Genomic DNA, 21096 nt, shown 5'->3' with positions numbered 1-21096 from the left:
ATAGGTACTTAACAATTCTCTATATACCATATATAATTTTCGTCCATTTTCATGAAATCCACAACTTGTTCCACGCACATCTACAAATATTTCTTGACTAGGGAGTTTTATTTTTACATTTTTTCATAGATATTTTTAAATTACAAATTACAATTACTTTTCAACAGAGCTTTGTTCACCGATGGCACGTCCCACCGAGCATCCACATGGAAGTTCAGACGCTGGACTATCCGAACCGTTCACAAGAGAAAGGTATGTCTTTATTTTATGTGCTTCGGGAATAGCAACTCCATCTGCAACCAGCGTCATTTGGGTCCCCACATGTTTGAACAGAGAGTTCTGCTGCCCCACTAGATCGAAAGCCCATTCCAACAGATTCTCATTGATAAGGTCCGCGGGCCACATTGGCACCACATCTTGCTTGATCACCACCCGCAGTATCTTCACTTGCATTTGTTTGAGCTTGTCTCTAAATGCCCTGTTACCGACTTGTGGGGCCCCGTAAGAGATGACGCGGATTTGGCAGTTGAGGTCATGGAGGGAGGAGGCAGCCTCGTAGGCGTTGAGGAGAGATAAGGCCCCACCTAGGCTGTGACCAGTTATGGTGAGGCCCACCTCTTCACTTTCTCTTTGTACGACTTAACAAGACCTTTCACTGCTTCCATCACTTGTTCTGATGCACTTAACTGGTTGTAGCTGGACAAGTTACCCGTGGATGTGTAGATGCTATGGAATCCTGATGCCACCTTCACATCAGCATCATTTCCAGAGGGAACGAGATCGATTTGAATGTCCTTAAACCACTCCGAGAATGCTTTGGTCCCACGCCACACCACGGCAATGTCCCTACGTCCAATCTCTTGGGACTTACAGTTGTCACTGAATGCTACATAGCCAATCAAAGTTGTATCCTTGCTCTTTTTGCCGGCCCATTGGCGCATCCAACTGGGCCCATCAATGTAGGCATAGATGAACTTGGCTACTTTGTAACCATGCTTATTGAGGCATATTTCCTCCAAGAGCATCCCTAGATGGTGTTGACAGCTCCCACAGTATGATTCCAGTTTGAAAGCCATGGTCGTGGCTTGTGTGAATTCTCCATAACGTACGATCTCCTGTGGGAGCCACAGGTCTGGTAGATCAACCAGGCGTGTTCCACAAGATGGACTGTGGATCTCTTGGCATTTCGCATGGATATCTTCCTTAGGAGATGGCATTGGAATTATCAGATTGTTCATGTCTGGGAGATGTCTACCCAATGGGCTTCGTTGGCTCCTGATATGGGGGCTGGTGCAGATGGAGAGAAGCGTATGTGGAGATGGGTGAGAATTAAGAATAACTGGGGGAGATGGATGTGCTGATGTCTCTGGTGGGTCAATCAGGTGGGTCGAACTGGACGGACTGTGTATGTTGTGCCATTTTGCAGGGATATATTCATTCGGGGACGACATGGGAGTGAACTAATTGTCCATGTCTGGGAGATGTAGTGGGCCAGTGATCTGAGGCCTTCCGTTGTTGGAGAGCTGCGTAAGTGGAGATGGGCGACGTTTGAGAATAATTGAGGGAGATGGAGCTGCTGATGTCTCTGGTGGGTCGATCGGGTGTGTAGAACTGGATGGGCTGTGGATCTTGCACCGTATTGCAGGGATATCTTCCTTGGGGGACGACATGGGAGTCTTTGAATTGTCCATGTATGGGAGATGTAGTGGGCTGGTGATCTTGAGTCTGCTGCAGTTGGAGAGGTGCGTAAATCTAGATGGGGGAGATGGCCCTGATTATGCCTCTGATGCTGATGTGGATCAAATGCGATTCCCAGAGTGGTGCGGATACCTCAGAGTAGGCCCGGTTCTCGCCGGGATCACTGTTGGGAATGTGTTCACCAGTTTTAGCATTTATTTACGGGGATAATCGAATATATTGAAAGAAACGTGGTAAACTTTCAAAGAAACGACTACAACTGACGTTGAAGAGTCATGCTTTTTGACTGGGCACCACGCGTGGCCCATCTTCTGCGTATCCAAATGCCAATGACTTGGTTAGTCATGAGAGTATATGTGAGATTGGGTCCTCTGATCAGGTGGACCCCTTTGTGCCTACACCCTATCCCAGTAGTCAGTTCGATCAACTCTCTTTAGGTTGACCGAAAATGTACTATCAAGGAGCGGATTAGGTGGGACCCCGACCTCAGGCAAGAGGGTCGTAGGGCCCACTTTGATGTATGTACTGTGCATCCTCACCGTCCATCCTTGCCAGATCATTTCAGGGCAGGATCCCAAAAATGAAGAACGTCCAGATGCCAGGCGGACCATACTCTAGGAAATAGGTGATTGAAAAGCTTAACCATTAAAAAGTTCTCAGGACACACCTTAATGTTTCCATAGTGTTTATTTGCCAATCAAATGGGATCTGTATTTTTGAATGAGTCTAATTTGAGTTATACTAAAATCAACTAACAAAAAACAAGGCTGCTGCTGATGGTTTTGTATCAGCGTCAGCCCGAAATGTCTAGTCTTGTAAATGAGTCCGGATCCTCTGTTATCAAGTCAACAGAGAATTCCTGATACCCAAATTCTCATTGGTCCACGTCACCACTCACTAAAAAAATAAAAATAAATAAAAAACAGCTTCGGACGCCAAACCATTAGGGTAACAGGAATTCTCTGTTGACCTGATAACAGAGGATCCCGACTCCTTGTAAATTCCTTCCGGTAATGCAAATTCCATCCTTAGAGAGAGAGAGAGAGAGATTATATCAATAGATCATCACTTCTTTTTCTAAAAGTTGGTTGACCATCGAGGTGACAAACTAGGCCGTTTGAATAATTGGTGCTGTTGATGCCTATTTCGGCTCACCACCTTTCTACGACTCGAACACCTGCACAGGAAGAGGACAAAGGAGACCCTAGCTTATTCGGGGGACCCTCTAATGCTAAAGTTAGGCCTGGAATCTGGGTCTAATGGTGTGATAATAACTTAGGGGTGAGAATGTGTACACCTTTCACCTTTCGGTGTCTCTATTTATAGAGGAGGTGCAATCCCATAGATTTGGAATATTTCTCTGATTTGCAAGAGATTTGTATTCCTTATCCAAGCTAATCCTGAGATCTTCGATCTCTTAAATTTTCGGGATCGGAAGTTATCTTTCGAGGATTTCAGAAAGTAGAACTTTTATCTCAAGACGCCTCCTTGGTTTGGCTCTACAGGAGATAATATTGAATGATGCTGATCGAGTTGTGCACCGATCAAGTTGCGGTCGGTTGTAGATAGCCGATTCATGGCCGACCTAACTGGTAGACCAGACTAGGGTTAGGTCATGATCCAATCGACCTGTGTTTTGGCTGACCTATGCATTAACTCGACATTATATGCCTCCGAAGGCCTTGACTCTTGGCTCGACGCCTGTTGTTTCTTGGCTCGGTGCCTATTGGCTCTTGACATGTAGGCCTCGGTCAGGCTTAACGACTAGGGAGCCCGGGCCATGTCTGTAGAGTTGGTCCATTCCACAAGCCGACTTACCAACTTGTCATATTTTTTCCACAACAGTGAGCCCCCTACTCCTTGTCGACACCTGTGGAGGTCGAGGAGTAGATCAGAATTGGGTCGGATTGTATTTGGACCGAGCTTATGATGGAGCCTTTTTTTGCCTATACGGTGGCCAACACGAATATCGGGACATATTACCTTGTTCTAACACGTGTTGGTTCGCTTCCCGAGGTTGCATGAGCCGTAAGGCCATCGTTTTGATGGCAGGACAAATAGGAGAGAGATGCATGGCAGGGCTCTTAATGGCAGACCCAAACAACGCATAGTGTGGTGCCACATGTCGAGCCGGGGCATCCAAGGAGATGCCGATTCGGCTTTCCATTTAATGACGAGTCACGTGGTATGACTATAAAAGGGGCGCCTTAGTGTCCTCATTTTCGCATTTCGCGCCCATCTTCATCTTCTCTTCTACTCTCTCCACTCCTTCCCTTTCTTCGCTTTCTGCCTTCTGCTTTTCTGCATTTTTCGGTATCTCCACAATCTCCAGTGAGCTTTCTCTCCCTCCATTTTCTTTATTTCGTAAGGCTCCGTAAGCCCTTGGGAGGGAGTCTACAGTGATGAAGGTGAAGCGAGCGGCTTCTGGGCTGCCTCGGAATCACCCTCGTTACTGGTTGAGATGGCGGTGAATGCAGATATCACATTCCAGCATTTGTAAAGAATACTAGAATCTCCGGTGCAAAGGCCGGTGGCATCTGCCAGAACATCGAATTTGCCTACCAGGCGGGATCCGGTAGTGGAAGATTTTCCTGGCCGGTCTGACCCTCCGTCCGAGGATGAAGTCGAGGAGGCTGAGGTAGAGGAAGAGTCTAAGGGTACCCTTGGTTTTGACTGAGGATGATCTGTTTCGGATCCGAATCGGGTATCATATTCCTGAGTTGATCATCCTATGTCTCCCTCTGTCGGATGAGCTGCCCGACCGACCCCCCTGGGGCATTTGTAATCTTTCAAGTTACGCTGCAGTATGGCCTTCGCCTACCACTTTAGGAGGTCACTCGGCGTCTCCTGGGTAGCCTTGATATGGCTCCAGGGCAAGTTACTCTGAATCGGTGAAGGGACTTGTTCGGCTGTGTGGTTCTGTGGGCCGAAATGGAGCAGCCAGAGCTAAGTGTGGAGGAGTGCCTCCATCAATACCAAGTACGGCCAAACCCTCAGCAGCCCGGCTGGTACTATTTTCCCTCCTGGCGGTCCTCCAATAAAAACTGGAGGGATCAGTGGTTCTGGGCCTTTGGTCGCTGGGAGACGCCTGAGTAAGGAAGCTTCATACCCTATATTACCCGAGCCTTCTCTAAGGCAGGTAATTCGAGTAATACTGCGTGTCGCTTTAATCGGTTAAGTATTCTTTTCACGTTTTCTGACTATGCTCCTTACTTTTTAGTCATCCCCAAGCGGCGGTCGAAGCTCGTCCCTGGTTCTGTAGCGAGAATATGGGATCTGCGAGCTTTGAGCCTGGAGAGGAGATCTTGTAGAAGACTTCTCCAACCAGAGCATCTTCTTTAGTCGGGTCTGTACATGGCTTTGACAGGTAGCTGATGATCTGAACTTTGTTTGTTTTTTTGGCAGTGATTTTGTTGCTGACACTATTGTATTCTCATTTGTGTTACAGAGATGTCTGAAGCTCGGCCTCTTCTCCGCCCTCCGTCCAAAGTCAATGCTCCTCCTCAAGGTGATCCTTGGGCTTCAAAGAAGCAGAAGATGTCCTCCTAGGATAAGGGGACGGCCGCCCCTCCTCATCCGACCGTAATCGAGGTCGTGGATGATGGTACGAAGGCGATGGAGGCAGCCCTTCCTGAGCCTTGGGAGGTTCCCGAGCCAGGACTTGTTGTAGAGCAGGTCCCCCCGAGGAGGGAGGAGGATGAGCCTCCCAGAGGGGAGGTAGCTGAGGAAGAGAGAGGAAGCTTCCATTAGCACATTGAGGCGATCCTCACCTAGGCGAGTTGCTAGGGGATCGAGGAGTTTGCCAGCCTCTTCGAGCCACTTTCCATGGAGCAGACGCTTGGCAAGATGATGATGGTGCTCCTTGAGGTAAGGATATAACCGTTGTTGCTTGTTTGTTCGTCTTGTCTCTTACTTCAATACTGATTCATTTATTTTCTTTTGTACAGTTTGCACCATGCATGCTGAAGGCCCGCACCGAGCTGGCAAGGCCAATAGGCTGGCCATGGAGGCAGAGGCTCAGCTATGGGGGCAGAGGCTCAAGCGGCCTCTGCGATAACTGAGCTAGGGGTGACGAAGGCCGCTCTAAAGGAGTCTACAGTGGAGAGGGACCGCCTGGCATTGCGATTGGAAGAGATCAGAGTAGCATATGATAAGAACCATAAGGAGTGCATTGAGGCTTGTACTAAGGCCAATTAGATTAGGATGGAGACTAAGGCCTCTTTCGTCATTACTCAGAGAGAGGCCATGGAGGAGTATTTATCGTCCTAGGCCTTTGAGGGTGAGAGGAATACTCTCTTTCGTCAGGGTTTTGCTGAGTGCGTGAGGGGGACGAAGGAGAGCTTTCCTCATCTCGACCTCTCTGGCTTCGACGAGAGCGAGTCAAGATCCGACGGTCTAAGCAAGGGAGTCGTGAATGACCTCGAGGAATATACTGAGGTGACTCCTGATGCTGATCCAAAGGCAGGTCCTTTGGTGGCACATGAGTCAACTCCTAATGCGGCGACTGAGCTTAGAAGTTAGCTTTGTAGAGCAAAATTCCATTATGCTCCCCACATCTGCTTTTGTCATGCCCCAGACTCGGTAACCGGACTCACAAGGAGCCCGATGGCCGATTTTGGCCGCAACAGCCTCCAAGTACCCCATTCTCGGCTCCTAAAGTAGGTTTCGATCCTGGGATCCTATAAGGAGGATTTCCATAATAGTATAATCATTCTAATACGAGCATACCCAAGATCACAGCAAGTATATCTAAGAATAACAAAGGGCACACATTACAAAATCCATTAAGAATTTGAACTTTTATAAGTTTACATCAGGTTCAAAAGAACATACATAAGGTAATAAGAAAAGAGAGAGAAATCAGCAACACTGGAGTCCTCACTACTCAAATCTACTCCACGCTCTGCTGCTACGACGCCTGCTTAGAGTCTCTTGCACGCATCAATCGTGCATAAGCTTATAAAAGCTTAGAGGGTGGTGAAAGTGTGTCAATGGTGCACAGAAGAATAGTATGAGGTACAAGGAAAGAAACATGCTTAATGAGAATATCACCAGCCTTACCAAGGCTTATTATTAATACGATGCAATGAGTACTGGATGCCATACCAAAGCAATGCATGAAGGGGCTTACACAGCCAATGCTAATATGATGCAAGTAATGTCAGTGCTCATATCCAAACCATATGTCAAGTACATTTCTAATCATAAGGAAATCACCAGGGTCAATTACACTGCTGAATGACTGCAGCTCTACAGAACCCTTATAGTTAAACAAGCGTAAGAGACCTCACTACCTGCTTGTGGACAGCCAATTACCAACAAGGCCTGAAGGTAGCGGACCCATTTACGAGCTGGTCAGACTCAGCCTAGCAATGCCTCCTCACACCAGACAGGTAAGGTCGCATCCCTATCCAACCGAGTACACAACAGTGGGAGTCGCGGCCTAACAGTATAAGGCCCTCGTGCGCTCATAGTTTTCACTCAGTCATGGCGTTGGAGCAGATCCTTGGTACCATGAAAGTTTTAGAAATTTTACCCATGGGCATTCTATGCACCTGATATGCTCAAGTAATATTTCTAGTGTCCACTCATACGGCCATCGACAAATGTCCCTGTGGAGGCAAGGCCCTGATGAAGTAAGGACAGTATCATCATGAAATGCGATGCCAATACATGAGTTGCACACACAGATCATGAATAAGCTTCAGGCACTCAATGTGCATAAGGGGAGAAACTCCATCCCTCAATGACCACCATATAATGCAATTAATTCATACAGATGATGCATATGGGGTACAATGGTATAAGTATGCTACCTGTGGAATATGGAATCCTCCGTCCCAAGGAGGGTTAAGGTCTAGACATATAGACAGGTGTTCTAAGGAGAAGAAAAATCCTCTAGTGGGAGCTCAATACTTTGGGATGACCCACAAACTAAGAGAGTTAAAATCCTAAGGAGGAACGGTTCTAGTCAGCCCCAAGGTAGGCCTTAAACCACCTATAAGGGCCTCTATGGGCCTACCTTGGGGCCACCAAGGAGGACATCCAATCTCAACTAGGTCCCAGAAGGTAGCCTGCTACGTATGCCAAGAAAGGTTCAAGGCACAATCAATCCATGGCCCAGTGGGCCATACACTAAGCCCAAGACATAGGCAACCTGGTGGGCCCTTAAGCAAGGTTAGGGCCCAACCATTGTGGTGGGCCTAATGGGCAGCCCATTATCCTAACATATGGGAAATCCTTATATTTAACACAAGCAAGTTGGGCCTCACGTCTCAGCCCAAGTATGTATTTGTTACAGTGGGTAAGCAAGGGCCCAACTAATTGAGTATTTGGCCATAAGACCCATTACAATGGTGTGGTAAATATAGGACCCAAGGGCCCAACGGGCCTGTCAAAAGTTCCAGCCCAACCAAGGCTATAAGGCCCATTAATTAACTAGAAGACTAGCCCAAGAAGAATCCAATTGGAATGGGCCTCTAATCTTGCACTAATTAAGTCCAAAAATAAAATTAGAATGGTAAGATAACTGAATTAAAACCTCCTCAAATCTAGTGGGCCATATCGCCCCAAAAGAACATTTATAAGCAACAATTATTGGGCTCAATGCCAAATTCCAGCCCACCCAAATTTCTAGGTTGGTTGGAGTCCAACGATAGAAGTATTTCTTAGTATATTTAATCCTTGATGGCCTACACACATCACTGTGGGCCCCACCAGATGAGAGAAGATATGCAGCACATATATCAAGTGGGCCAGGTCGTTGGAATGCATGCCCAGCAGTAGCCTAAGGCAGGGATGTCCCATGTGTAAGCAGCCCTATGGGCCCGGGGTATCTGGCCCAAAAATCCACTCAATGGGCCCCAATTGAATAAAAAAGGGAGGATGATCAATCCCTTAAGTACCCCACATGGATGAGTGGTGGGATATACAACACATTAAGGTGGGCCCACGAAGCAGGCTGGACACCCCAGCCTGTGCGTCCCTGTCTAGTCGGCCACTTCCAGCCGTACCACGGCTGGCTCAAATGTCCGTTGGTTTTAAAACTTTTTAGGGTGATACTTTCATAGGTGATCCACACCTTTACAAAATTTTAGGATTTTTGGATACTTAAAAATATTTTAATTTATTTAACTAAAACAGACTGTCCAGAAAATCGAACTGACATGGACGTCCCAATGTGGTGGGCCAGTCCGGCCCTTGCCACGGTGTGCAAAGTAGTCCATTAGACCTAAAATTTGGTAGGTGGGTCATAATATGGGTATAACATACCTCCACAAAATTTTAAAATTTTTTTACATCTATAAATATTTTAATTTATTTAAAGAAATCAATCTGTCCTGAAAATCGGACTGATTTGGACACCATATTGTAATGGGGCGGTCCAGCCACTACCATGGTGTGTACAAGTGTCCATTGGCCCCAAAATTTTTTAGGTGAGTCCTAAAATGATTGGACCACCTCTCTGCAAAACTTTATGATTTTTAGATCCTCATGAATATTTTAATTAAATTAGGAATTCCAATCTATCCAGGATGAGATGTTGCTGTCCATGCATTGTTTACCCAATAAGGTAGGCCCAAACTTCATCCAGGAGGAGGAAAATGGAGGTTTAGTATTTCCTTCATAAAATATAGTAGGGTGGGGTTCACAAAAGTGGCCCATGCCTCAGAGAAACTAAGCTGAAGTGTAAGTTTTCCCCCTATACATGTGGGCTGGACAACCCAACAAGGTGGACTGCCCACCCCTATGGGCCTCCTTTTTGGGTACCATTTCATGGGCCATCTGAGGTATGATGCACCACACCTCAAGGTGGGGTCCACACCTTCTCATTACACCCCATAATTATAAAGAAAATAATGAATCCATGCCAAAGATTGAACATGACAGTCCATGCAACAGTCCAGATTTTTGGACAGCAATACATGGCTGGACACATCAGCCTATATCTCAATAATTTTAGTCATAAAAAGGATATGTGGCCTTCCTCAGTGGGTCCCACATAAGTCCAGATCACAGACTAAGACTAGGACACTTGCATGCATTGATTATGGAGTTGGGTGGTAAAGGCGTCCCACCTTGCTAGATTTTTATTTTTATGTATTTTGGGACATCCTAGGCCCCCAAATGGGCCACACACACATCATCATCCACACATCAGAGAAAAAAGAAGAAGAAAAGAGAATAATCCAGTAATAGGGGTAGGGCCCCGCCACTAATGGGCCCTCCCAATAGTCAATCTCAACCATACAACATTGTTACTTAAACATGCAACATTATACTAATGCATGCATGATCTATGACTAGAATGGGTGGTTGGGATGCTATCCCAACATGGCTTATAGGGTCTAGATGCCTTTGAAATAAAGTGGATGATACAATACATCACGATGGGGTCCATGGAGAATGGCCTCATCATGTTTCATGATATGTATGTAGGATGGGCCAAAAGGCCACATCCATGAGGTCAAATGAGGTCCCCACCATGGATTGGTGGGTCCTATATGATCCATCTAGGAAGAAAAATAAGATCAAAGGGTAGAAAAGAAAATCAGAAATTATAATCACCCACTTGCAAATTAAGCCTCCGAACTCCTACACCATGAAGGTCTTGAGCCTAGGAAGAAGTTTTAATGGTGGAGATCTACTTTTGATGGAGGGATTGGGAGTATTTTAAGGATTAGGGGCCTGGAGAAGAGAGAGATGGAAGGGAGGTTGCTAGAAATTCTAGCAATGGAGGGAAATGAGAGGGAGGGAGAGAATAAAGAGAGAGAAAAATGCCATCATTATTTTGTAAGAGAAGTCATCATTATCATAGAGAGGAGATTACAATGCTTAGGCTTTTAGGCTAGGCTTTGGTAATGTTTGTTGAGATGGATGGTGTTTCCATAGGATTTGTGTGGTGTGTGTGTAGTGTGTATGGGGACTTGTTCCATGGAAGTGGTCCTCATGCATTTGCACAAAAGTGGGCCATATGATCAAGGACCATATCATGTAATGCTCATAACTTTTAATCCATAAGTCGGATGGATGCACAATACACATCGTCGGAATCACAGCGACGATGCGAACAAGATGGCATAAGTCTCGGGTCGATCCGAGTCGGGTCTACGTGACCTGACTTAAGGATGACCGCAAACATAATCCGAGGGTCGCGGGTCACCGAAATTCGACCGGTAGGACCGCGAGACCATGATGAACAAGATGCATACTTACACACACAGACGCACACATGAGAACTAGGGTCGGGTCTCATAGCTTTAGGCACTTCAAGCAGCCGAGCACCGAGCTCGAGAGCATCTGTAGAAGCGAGTATCGTCCACCCTCGACATTATGTACTTTTGTTGTTTTTTTTGCTAAGTAATACTGATGTAAATGCTAAGTTAATATCAATGTGAAATTTCTGATCCAATCAATGAATACATTTTTTCTTGCAATCCATTGTTCGATTTACATTGTTTGCCATGGATTCTTGCATGTTTGCCGATGAAGGTTGAGCAATGATTATCCGTCGGCCGACTTAGGGATAGTAGATCTTAATATGCTCGGCATTCCAAGGATGGGGCAATAGCTGGCTGGTCAGATCTTCCAATCGATATGTACCGGGTCGGACGGTGCTTGCAATCACGTAGGGCCCTTTCAAATTGGGCCTTAATGTACCCGCACTAACCTCCTTGGTGTTTTAAAGAGTCTTCCGGAGGACTAAGTCTCCCACTCGAAATCGTCTGATCTTGACTTATACGTTGTAGAATCAAGACACTTGCTACTGACGGACGATCATCCGAAATCAAGCTTGTTCTCTTCATGCTTCCAGAATATCGGGGTTGAGTGTTAGTAGTTCCTCGTTGTCATGTTCATCAAATGCACTTACTTGGGCGGTCGGCAGTCTGACCTTCATAAGGGTGACCGCTTCCGACCCATAGGCCAGGGAAAAGGGAGTTTATCCTATCACGGTTCTAGCTGTAGTTCGGTAAGCCCATAAAACCTTAGAGAGTTCCTCAGCCCAAGCCCCCTTAGCCCTATTGAGTTTAGTTTGGAGGTGTTGGTTGATGATCTTACTGATTGCCTCGACTTGTCCATTGGCATGGGGATGTCGTGGAAACGAGTACACATATCTGATCCCAAGGTTCTTGCACATCTCTTGGTATTGCCTGTTGTAAGGCCCGTATCCTAGACCGTACCGTACCGTTTCGTAGGATCCTATGATCATTCCTGTTGAATTCCGACGACCCGCGACTTATAATCAGCGTTTGCGCACGACCCTAAGTTGCATCTCGTATGTCTGAGTCAACTCGACCTAAGACTTGTACCCTAGTGACCGCGCTGTTGCCGCGTCTAGTGCACTGATGTGATACTCAGGCCAGGAGTTGTTAGCCCACATTTATTTTGAGAAAAACACCGCACGTTGCAAATCTCAAGAGAATCTAGACAACCCATCATATCAATCAATCAAGTACACATCTCATCACATGTCAAGTACCAACCCATACCTTACCCATCTCCCTCCCATTCCAAAAGTCAACTCTCTCTCTCTCTCTCTCTGTCTCTCTCTCTCTCTCTCTCTCTTCAGTCATCCCTTTCTTACATCACCCATCCCTTCCTTACACCCATCCCATCCCTTTTCATCCCATTACCTCTCTCATTTCTCTCTTCACTCCTAAGCACCCCAGGAGAGCAACTATCCAAGTAATTCCCATAGGGAAAGAGCCATCCTTACCCCAAAACTCTCATCTCCAGCATCCAACCTTCATCATCCTCCATTAAAGGTCGAGCATAGTAGCTAAGGAAGCCAAGGGACTAAGAAGGAGTGATATAGGTGGGTGATGTTAGGATTTCCACCGTTGATTTCTATTTGTGGGCCCACTTGTGGTAGGACCCACTTGATGTATGCATTGTATTGAGTTTAGGGAGGGCCCATAGTGGCGAGGCCCCTCCCCTTCACACGTCTCTCAACTATCCATCTCTAATGGCCCAGCACCCCCCCATGATGTACGTCTTATCCATGTTGTCCGTCCGTGGAGCATGGGCCCCACCTGTCGTGCGTGCACCGTCCAGCACGTGGGATGGTGCTAGGCGCACCTTTATGTATTTGTTTCCAAACTGTCCCACTACATGATGTAAGCAAATTCTATGGGTCCCGCATGAGGTATTATTTCATACCATGTCGTCCATCTGTTTCATCCTCACTGTCCATTGCGTGGACGGTGGGACCCACCCCACACATGGGGCCTACCTTTATGATATGTATATCCACACCGTCCAATCCATGGATGGTGGGGAAAATGGATTGGCTGGTGTGAGGAGCTACTGTATTACATCAGCAAGCTCTGAGGGCCCACCATGGTAAGTGTTTCATCAACGCTGTCCATCTGTATCACCGTCAGTAAGAATGGTGGGCCTGATCTTGAGGGACATGTTATATCCCAATCGTCCATATATGTGGACCCCACTAGCAAGTGCTATGGGACGCACCCTGATGCATCTGTTGATCCATACTGTCTGTCCATTTTGCTGGTGGACCACACATGTGGACCCCACCAGTTACCTACCTGCTATGTGGACATCCACACGTCTTGTGAGCTTGACCGTGATGTATGTGTTTTATTAACACCGTCCACCCATCTTGCAAAGGCAGTTCTGCCTATCAAGTGGACCACACTGCAAAACTCAGTGGAGAATTGAATGTCCACCATTGAAATCCTTTTGAGAGCACAGAAGTTCTGGATCAATATGAAATTGTTTTTCCTCTTAATTTAGGTCTTTGTGACCATATGAATAGATTGGATGGAAAATAAATGTTATGGTGGCCCTGTGAAGTTTAACAGTGAAAGTCATTATCTCCACTGCTATTTGTGGTATGGTCCAGATGACCTTTCGATATGATTCTTTTTTTAGGTAATGCTCTAAAATGATCTCTATAAATAGATGCATGGTGCAGATAGTTCAACTGGAACGGTGGGCCCGACTTGATGTATAAGAGGCTCATTGTTGAGGCACATGTGATGCAGCCCACTTAATGTATATGAGGCCCATTGGTGCGGCTCATGTGATGTGGCCCACTTGATGTATATGAGGCCCATTGTGATGTATTTGAGGCCCATGAGTAAGGCCCATTGTAATGTATATATATGGCCCATGTGAGGAGGCCCATTGTGATGTAATTGTGGCTCATTTGGTGAGGCCCAATATAATGAATATGAGGCCCATGAGTGAGACCCAATGTGATGCATTTGTGGCCCATGAGTGAGTCTATGGGTCCCACTATATTTTAGGTTATATGTGGGCCACTCCTTGGGAGCAATGTTGGTTAAATGTCCACATTGATAGGTAATAATGGTTAAATGACCACATTGTGACCTTCCCTTAGGCCTTGTTAGGCCTATTTTCATCATTCTCTTAGTGGATTAACCCAAATTATTGGACCCCATTGATGTTGCATGGTCCATCATTGCCATAGATGGATGTCTCCGTGCTATTGGATTTGATTTATCCAGGGCTGATGGCCGATCTTTATATTACGATTTGAATCTTTATATTATGATTTGGATCAGCTACATCTATGGACTCCACCTTGCATATAGGCCAATTATCGATGCCGATTATCAATACCGATTATGAGTATGTGACAGCATAGCATCATGATACATGCTCGTACGCATCATCTGCATGCTTGTGATGACATGAGGCTGACTATTGCATATACCTTCTGGCAAGTTGTTTATGGGACTCCTTGATAGGTGGTGTTGTCCCTCATAAGCATACGGTATACGCAAGATTGATGCATGACTGGATTGTATGACTTATGTATCATGAATTGTGTGATGTGGTTACTACACACCCTAGAGACACCAGAGCCGCAGCCTCCACAAGCACATCGTGGAGAGCTGGATTGGATACCGAAAATAATGTTACTAGCATCGGGGTGCCATAGATGTCCCTAGGTAAAAATTTCTGAACCTAATGGTTCTAGAGGATGACTCCAACGTCTAGATCAAGTGGATACATGAGCGCACGAGGGCCACATACCAAGAGGTCGTGTCTCCCACTATGTCGTAGTTGGTTGGAAGGGGGTGTGGCCTTACCTGCCTGAGGGTAAAGGGTAATTACTAGGCAGAGTATGACCAGCTCATAAATGGGTCTGCTATTGATGTGCCAGATAGGTATTGACAGGCCATTGGCTAGGCAGATAGTGAGGTTTCTTACGCTCACTTGGACTGCGCGCCTGGGAAAGGGGTAGTGCCATTTGGAGTGTACTAAACCTCGGTGATTATCCTGAGTGAAAACTGTACTGATATTTGATACTCTAGTGATGAGCTGCATTGATATGTGGATTTGGATGAGGATTGGTATGCTTGAGTTGCATCTCGCATCGCATGGCCTTGATATTACTGACATCATTCACATCTTGCATCGTATGGCCTTGATATGGCCAAAAGCATTCATGCCTTGCATCGCATAGCCTTGGTATAACTGATAGTATTCATAGATTTGCCAGCATATTCCACATTACTCTGATATTGTATTCTAAGCATGCTTATATTGAGCACACACTCTCACCACCCTCTAAGATTTTCGTAAGCTTATGCACGACCGTTGTATAGGTGACACTAGGATGCTGCAACAGCATTGAGATTGGAGCATGTAGTGGACTTCTAGAGCTTTCGATTCTGTTACTGTATTTCCCTTTATGCGCATTGTACCTTAAAATTTTTTTTTATCATAGTGAATTTTGCAATGGTGTCTTGGTTATTGTTCGTGGGTTATGCTTATGGTTATGCTTGCTACAGAATAAATTCATGGTGAAAATCCTCGTTGTAGGATCCCAGGATTGGAACTTAGTATATGAGTGCCGGGAGCCTATAATGGGGTACTATAGAGGCTGTCGGCATCGGATTCGGCGATCAGAAATTTTATGAGCCCAGTTTCTGAGTTTGAGGCGTGATAGAAGTTGGTATCAGAGTATAACTTGGAAATAACTAAGAACAACATCACATGTCTGCTATGAGTTTAGAATGATTAGGTCCCGAGTTCAGATAACTTAGCGGTCTTCTGTATAGACCTTTAACGTGCATGCTTTCGAGAGTTTTCAAGGTTGATAGGTGCCTTTGTTCTTCCCTATAGGACATGCTTCCTATGAGAGCGACTCGATTGACTCCAGCTCCACCACCTGCGACTCCCGCCAAAGAACTTATGACTCACATTCCATCACCAGAGATCCCTGCTCCCCACCTAAGGATGTCGCTCCTCCACCTAAGACAGGTGCGGATCTGACCGTACCCGTGAGTGCCTCCCGGTTACAGCAGATGTTGCAAGCTATGATGGTCGCCCTTAAGGGGCAGGGCAGGCACCCCTTTATTTCGCCAGCCCAAGCAAAGTAGGAGCGCGCATGTGCCCTTCTTCGAGAGTTCTGACAGCTCGATCCCCCGTGTTTCCAGAGCGAGCTAGATCTGACAGCAGCCGAGAGATAGTACTTCGAGATGGAGAAGATTTTTGATATGATGGAATGTGTGACCCATCAGCGGGTCCGGTTAGCCGTATTTCTTCTCTAGGGTGAGGTCAAGCACTGGTGTACTTCCATCACCCGTGTTGTAGGAGCTGACTTCATCTGGACATGGGAGGATTTCATTAACCGATTCGACCAGCAATACTTCCCCGACGACATTCATCGGCAGCAAGCGTTAGAGTTCGAGACCTTAGTGCAAGGAGACATATCTGTGGCGTAGTATGCGGCTCGTTTCATGGAACTATCGAGGTTCGCGCCAGCGGAAGGCCCATCGTTTAGAGTTTCTTCAAGTTCATTCAACCGAAGTTTGCACAACAAGCCAGCATTGTCCAGATTGAAATTCAGATTTTTAATCACCTCGTAGGCTCTATGTTCCAACTCCATAGGCAAGTGGCAAGCCTTCCCATAGACAAGTCTAAAGGGAGACATTGTAATAGGGGTTTTTTTTAAGTGGTACGGTAAGCCCATATGGCATCGGCCAAATGGATTGACCAATCCTTACGGTCAGGGTCAACCGTGTTTTCTAAAATATGTTTAATTTTTCTATTAGAAATCTCAGCTTGCCCACTTATTTGTGGGTGGTATGGGGTGCTCACCTTATGAGAGATACCATATTTCTTCATTAAACTCTCGAATGGTCTATTACAAAAGTGTGAACCCCTATCACTAATGTTGCCTTGAGGCATTCCGAACCGGGAAAGGATGTTTTCTTTTAGGAATTTAATGACCGTGCAATGGTCATTGTTTCGGCACGGAATTGCTTCGACCTATTTAGTGACATAGTCTATGACGAGTAAAATATATAGATTTCCAAAGGATTGGGGAATGGTCCCATGAAATCAATGCCCCAGCAATCAAATGCTTCTATAATAAGAATGGGATTCAAGGGCATCATATTTCGACGGGACAATACTCATAATTTTTGACAACGCTCACAAGCCTTACAAAACTCATGATTGTCCCTGAACATAGTGGGCAAGTAAAAGCCACACTGCAGAATCTTGGTAGTGGTCTTTTTAGCAGAAAAGTGACCACCATAGGCCTGTGAGTGACATAAAGAGATGACACTCTGATACTCATTGTTTGACACACATCTCCTTAAGATTTGGTCCAGGCAATATTTAAACAAATATGGATCATCCTAGAAAAAGTTGTGCACCTTAGTGAAAATTTTCTTCTTATCTTGCGCAGTCCAATGTGTCAGTATGAAACCTATGACAACATAATTAGCAATATCGACGAACCAAGGTGAATGGGAGACTTTGAACAATTGTTCGTCAGGGAATATGTCATTAATATGTGCCGTCTCAAGAGAATCAAAGGGATTAAGGCGGGAAAGATGATCAGCTACTATATTCTCTACTTTCTTTTTATCTTTAATTTCTAAATCAAATTCTTTAAGTAGAAGGATTCATCTTATCAGGCAAGGCTTCTTTTCTTTTCTCTAGCTTAAAACCACCCCAAGAGCATAATCAGATGCGTCGCACATAAGTTCAAAAGGAAGACTTCGATCGGGTGGCTATATGATAGGTGCAGTTGTTAACATGCCTTTAAGCTTAGTGAAAGCTTCCTACCATTGTTCAGTTCACTCGTATGGTGCATCCTTTTGAAGTAAATTACATAGAGAACGAGAGATGAGACTAAAGTCCTTTATGAATCGTTTATAAAAATCGGCGTGTCATAAAAAGGATCGCACGTCTCGTATGTTCTTGGGTGGAGGTAGGTTAGAGATAAGATTGATTTTAGCCTTATCTATCTCGATTCCTTTGGATGAGATGATATGTCCAAGGACAATTTTCTTACGAACCATCAAATAACACTTCTCCCAATTAAGTACCAAGTTCTTTTCTTCACATCTTTTCAGCACACATTTAAGACTCTCTAAGCACTTGCTGAAAGATGGACCGAAGGCAAAGAAATCGTCCATGAAGACCTCTAGATATTGTCCTACCATATCAGAAAAGATACTCATTGTATATCGCTGAAAGGTGGCAGGGGCATTACATAGTCCGAATGGTATCATTCGATAACCAAAGGTGTCATAGGGACATGTAAACGTAGTCTTTTCCTGATCTTCAGGGACTATCTCTATCTGATTATAGCCCGAATACCTGTCAAAGAAACAGTAATAGGAATGACCAGCTAACCTTTCTAAGATCTGATCAATGAAGGGCAAAAGAAAGTGATCCTTCCTCATGACAGTATTCAACTTCTTGTAGTCAATGCACATTCTCCAACCAGTAATAACTCAAGTTAGCACAAGTTAGTTACTGGCATTGGCTATGATGGTGATTCCAGACTTCTTGGGAACTACCTGGTTGGACTCACCCATTGACTATCAGATATAAGGTATATGATACACACATCTAATAGTTTAAGAACCTTGGCTTTAACCACTTCCTTCATGTTTGGATTTAATCTACATTGTGGTTACCGAGAGGTCTGTGCATTATCCTTAAGATAAATGCGATGAGTACAAATCGAATGGTCAATTCCATTGAGGTCTGCAATCGTCCATCTAAGGGCTCCCTTATGCTCAAAGAGAGTAGAGATGAACATACTCTTATGTTCTTTCTCCAGGTGGGCAGAAATCACCACCGGGTATGTCTCATCTCAACTTAAATATATATTTCAAATCAGAGGGCAAAGGTTTTAGGTTAAGCTTCGATGCCTTGAGGTTAGACGACAGAGGCACTTCTTCGGTTTGGGGTAATTTTTTAAATTGTGATCTCCACCGATTAACTTCAAGTACTGGTGCAGTATCAAGCATGACAACCATCTCCCTAATCATGTCATCATCAAAATCATAAGAGTGGGCCAGACACGTCTCTAGAGAGTCAGAGGATAACGTCAGAGGCGCTCTATCTTCCATGAAAGAGTCAATCATGTTAATTTCATAGAAATTATCATCATCCTCTAACCATCCGCCCGCATTGAAAAAGATATTCAACTCCAATGTCATATTCCCAAAAGACATACTCATAACACCATTCCTGCAATTGATAATTACATTTGAGGTGGCAAGGAATGGGCGACCAAGATTGACAAGAATCTGAGTGCTCATGTTACTGATGGGTTCCGTATCCAAGATGATAAAATCTACAGGGTAATAAAATCTGTCAACTTGGACCAACACAGCCTCAACTATCCCTCTCGGTACACGAATAAAGCAATCAGTAAGTTATAGTGCGGTTAGGGTGGGTTTTAATTCACCTAAACCTAACTGTTTGTATACCAAGTAGGGAATCAGATTGACACTCGCTCTTAAGTTAAGAAGTACGTGCTCAATTTGATAGTTCCCGATTACACATGATATGGTTGGGATACCGGGATCTTTGAATTTCTGCGCCACTTCTTACTTTAGGATGGCACTCACTTTCTCAGTTAGGAAGATTTTCTTTTGAATATTTTACTGTCTTTTGGTCGTACATAAGTCTTTTAGGAATTTGTCATTTGAAGGTATTTGGTTCACGGCATCAAGTAGGGGAATGTTGACCTTCACTTGTTTCAAAACCTCTAGAATGTCCTGAGAGTTAGAGAGAGGTTTTGGTGTAACCAACCATTAGGGAAATGGAGAAACTGGTTTCCCTTAAGGTTCCGGTTCTAATTCTTATGGAGCAATGCTAGGTCTATTGTTGTTATCTTCTTCCAGATCCTTAGGCTTTTCAGCCCTTACTGAAATAGATTTGTCAATTATCTTCTCACTCCTAAGAGTGGTGATAGACTTAGCTTGCTCCATCTGATTTGAAGAGCCTGGATCACTTATCTCATATTACGGTTTAGGATTGGGGAGAGGTTGAGCAGGAAGCATCCCCTTTCCTCCAATTGTTAATTGCGACTCTATTCTTTGAATAGATGTCGTAAGTGATCCCAAAGCCGCTCTGATGTCTTGGTTGAGTAGCTCTTGGTCTCGAATATATTTTTAAACCGGATCCTCATGAGTTTCACTTAATTTGGAATTTGATTGAAGAAACATTAAGGGGTAGCCATTTGTCCATTCCTCCAACTAAAGTTTAGATGATTTCTCCAACTAGGATTGTATGTATTAGAGGTAGGTCCATTGAAAGGTCTTTGATAATTGTTCATGGCATTGGATTCCTCATTCAGCAACCCTCGGAAGGCAGGTATTGTTAGACAATTTTCAGTTTCGTGAATGTTGCTATCACAAATACCGCAAACATTTTCATTAACCTTATCCTTCTTTAATTTCATGGCCTCGAATTTCCTTATGAGATTAGCCACTTTAGAATTGATATCATCGTCCTCTTTTAAGAGATACATTTCACCTCTCTCCTTAGATTGAGTTGGCCTAGACATAGTGCTTAATTTGAGGTATGTGTCCCATGATTGTGCGTTTTCAGTAAGTCTATCTAAGTTGTCCCACACATCATCAATATTTTTATTCATGAAGTCCTCATTACACATTATTTCAACCAATTTGCGTATGAAAGATGTCAGTCCATCATAGAAGAAGTGTATAATGCACTACGTTTCAAAACCATGTTGTGGGCATGAACTGATAAGATCCTTGAACCTATCTCAACATTGGAAGAATGTTTCATCCTCCTTTTGGGTGAAGTTCATGATTGATTTTCTAAGGGTGTTCATTTTTTGATGTGGAAAAATTTTCTTTATGAACTCCCTTTCCATATCATTTCATGTGCTAATAGATCTAGGACGTAGTGAATGGAACCACATCTTAGCTTTCTCTTTCAAAGAAAAGGAAAAGAGTTTTAGCCTGATTGTATCTTTAGATACGTTTAGAAAATATACAGTGGCTATGATATCATCAAACTCTTTCAGGTGTAAATATGGATTTTCTGACTCAAGCCCAAGAAATTTAAGGAGTTGGATCACTCCTGGCTTGATATCCATGTGTCCCATATTTTAAGGAA

At 44.6% G+C, this 21096-nt stretch overlaps 1 protein-coding gene and 1 non-coding gene across 2 annotated transcripts; one reads left to right on the top strand and one right to left on the bottom strand.

Moving 5' to 3' along the window:
- Positions 1–599: 599 nt before the first annotated feature.
- Positions 600–1451, bottom strand: LOC131245133 (phospholipase A1-Igamma1, chloroplastic-like). Its single transcript, XM_058244380.1, has one exon. The coding sequence runs from the start codon at positions 1449–1451 to the stop codon at positions 600–602; it is 852 nt and encodes a 283-aa protein (XP_058100363.1).
- A 19245-nt stretch (positions 1452–20696) lies between these two features.
- LOC131222765 (small nucleolar RNA R71) lies at positions 20697–20803 on the top strand. The gene has a single exon (XR_009160181.1). It is a non-coding gene; the product is annotated as a small nucleolar RNA R71 (small nucleolar RNA).
- Positions 20804–21096: the final 293 nt, after the last annotated feature.

This window comes from Magnolia sinica, chromosome 1, assembly GCF_029962835.1.
Source record: "Magnolia sinica isolate HGM2019 chromosome 1, MsV1, whole genome shotgun sequence".
Taxonomy (NCBI): Eukaryota; Viridiplantae; Streptophyta; class Magnoliopsida; order Magnoliales; family Magnoliaceae; genus Magnolia; species Magnolia sinica.
The sequence above is the reverse complement of the archived record's forward strand: the minus strand, read 5'-3'. Positions and strand labels throughout refer to the sequence as shown.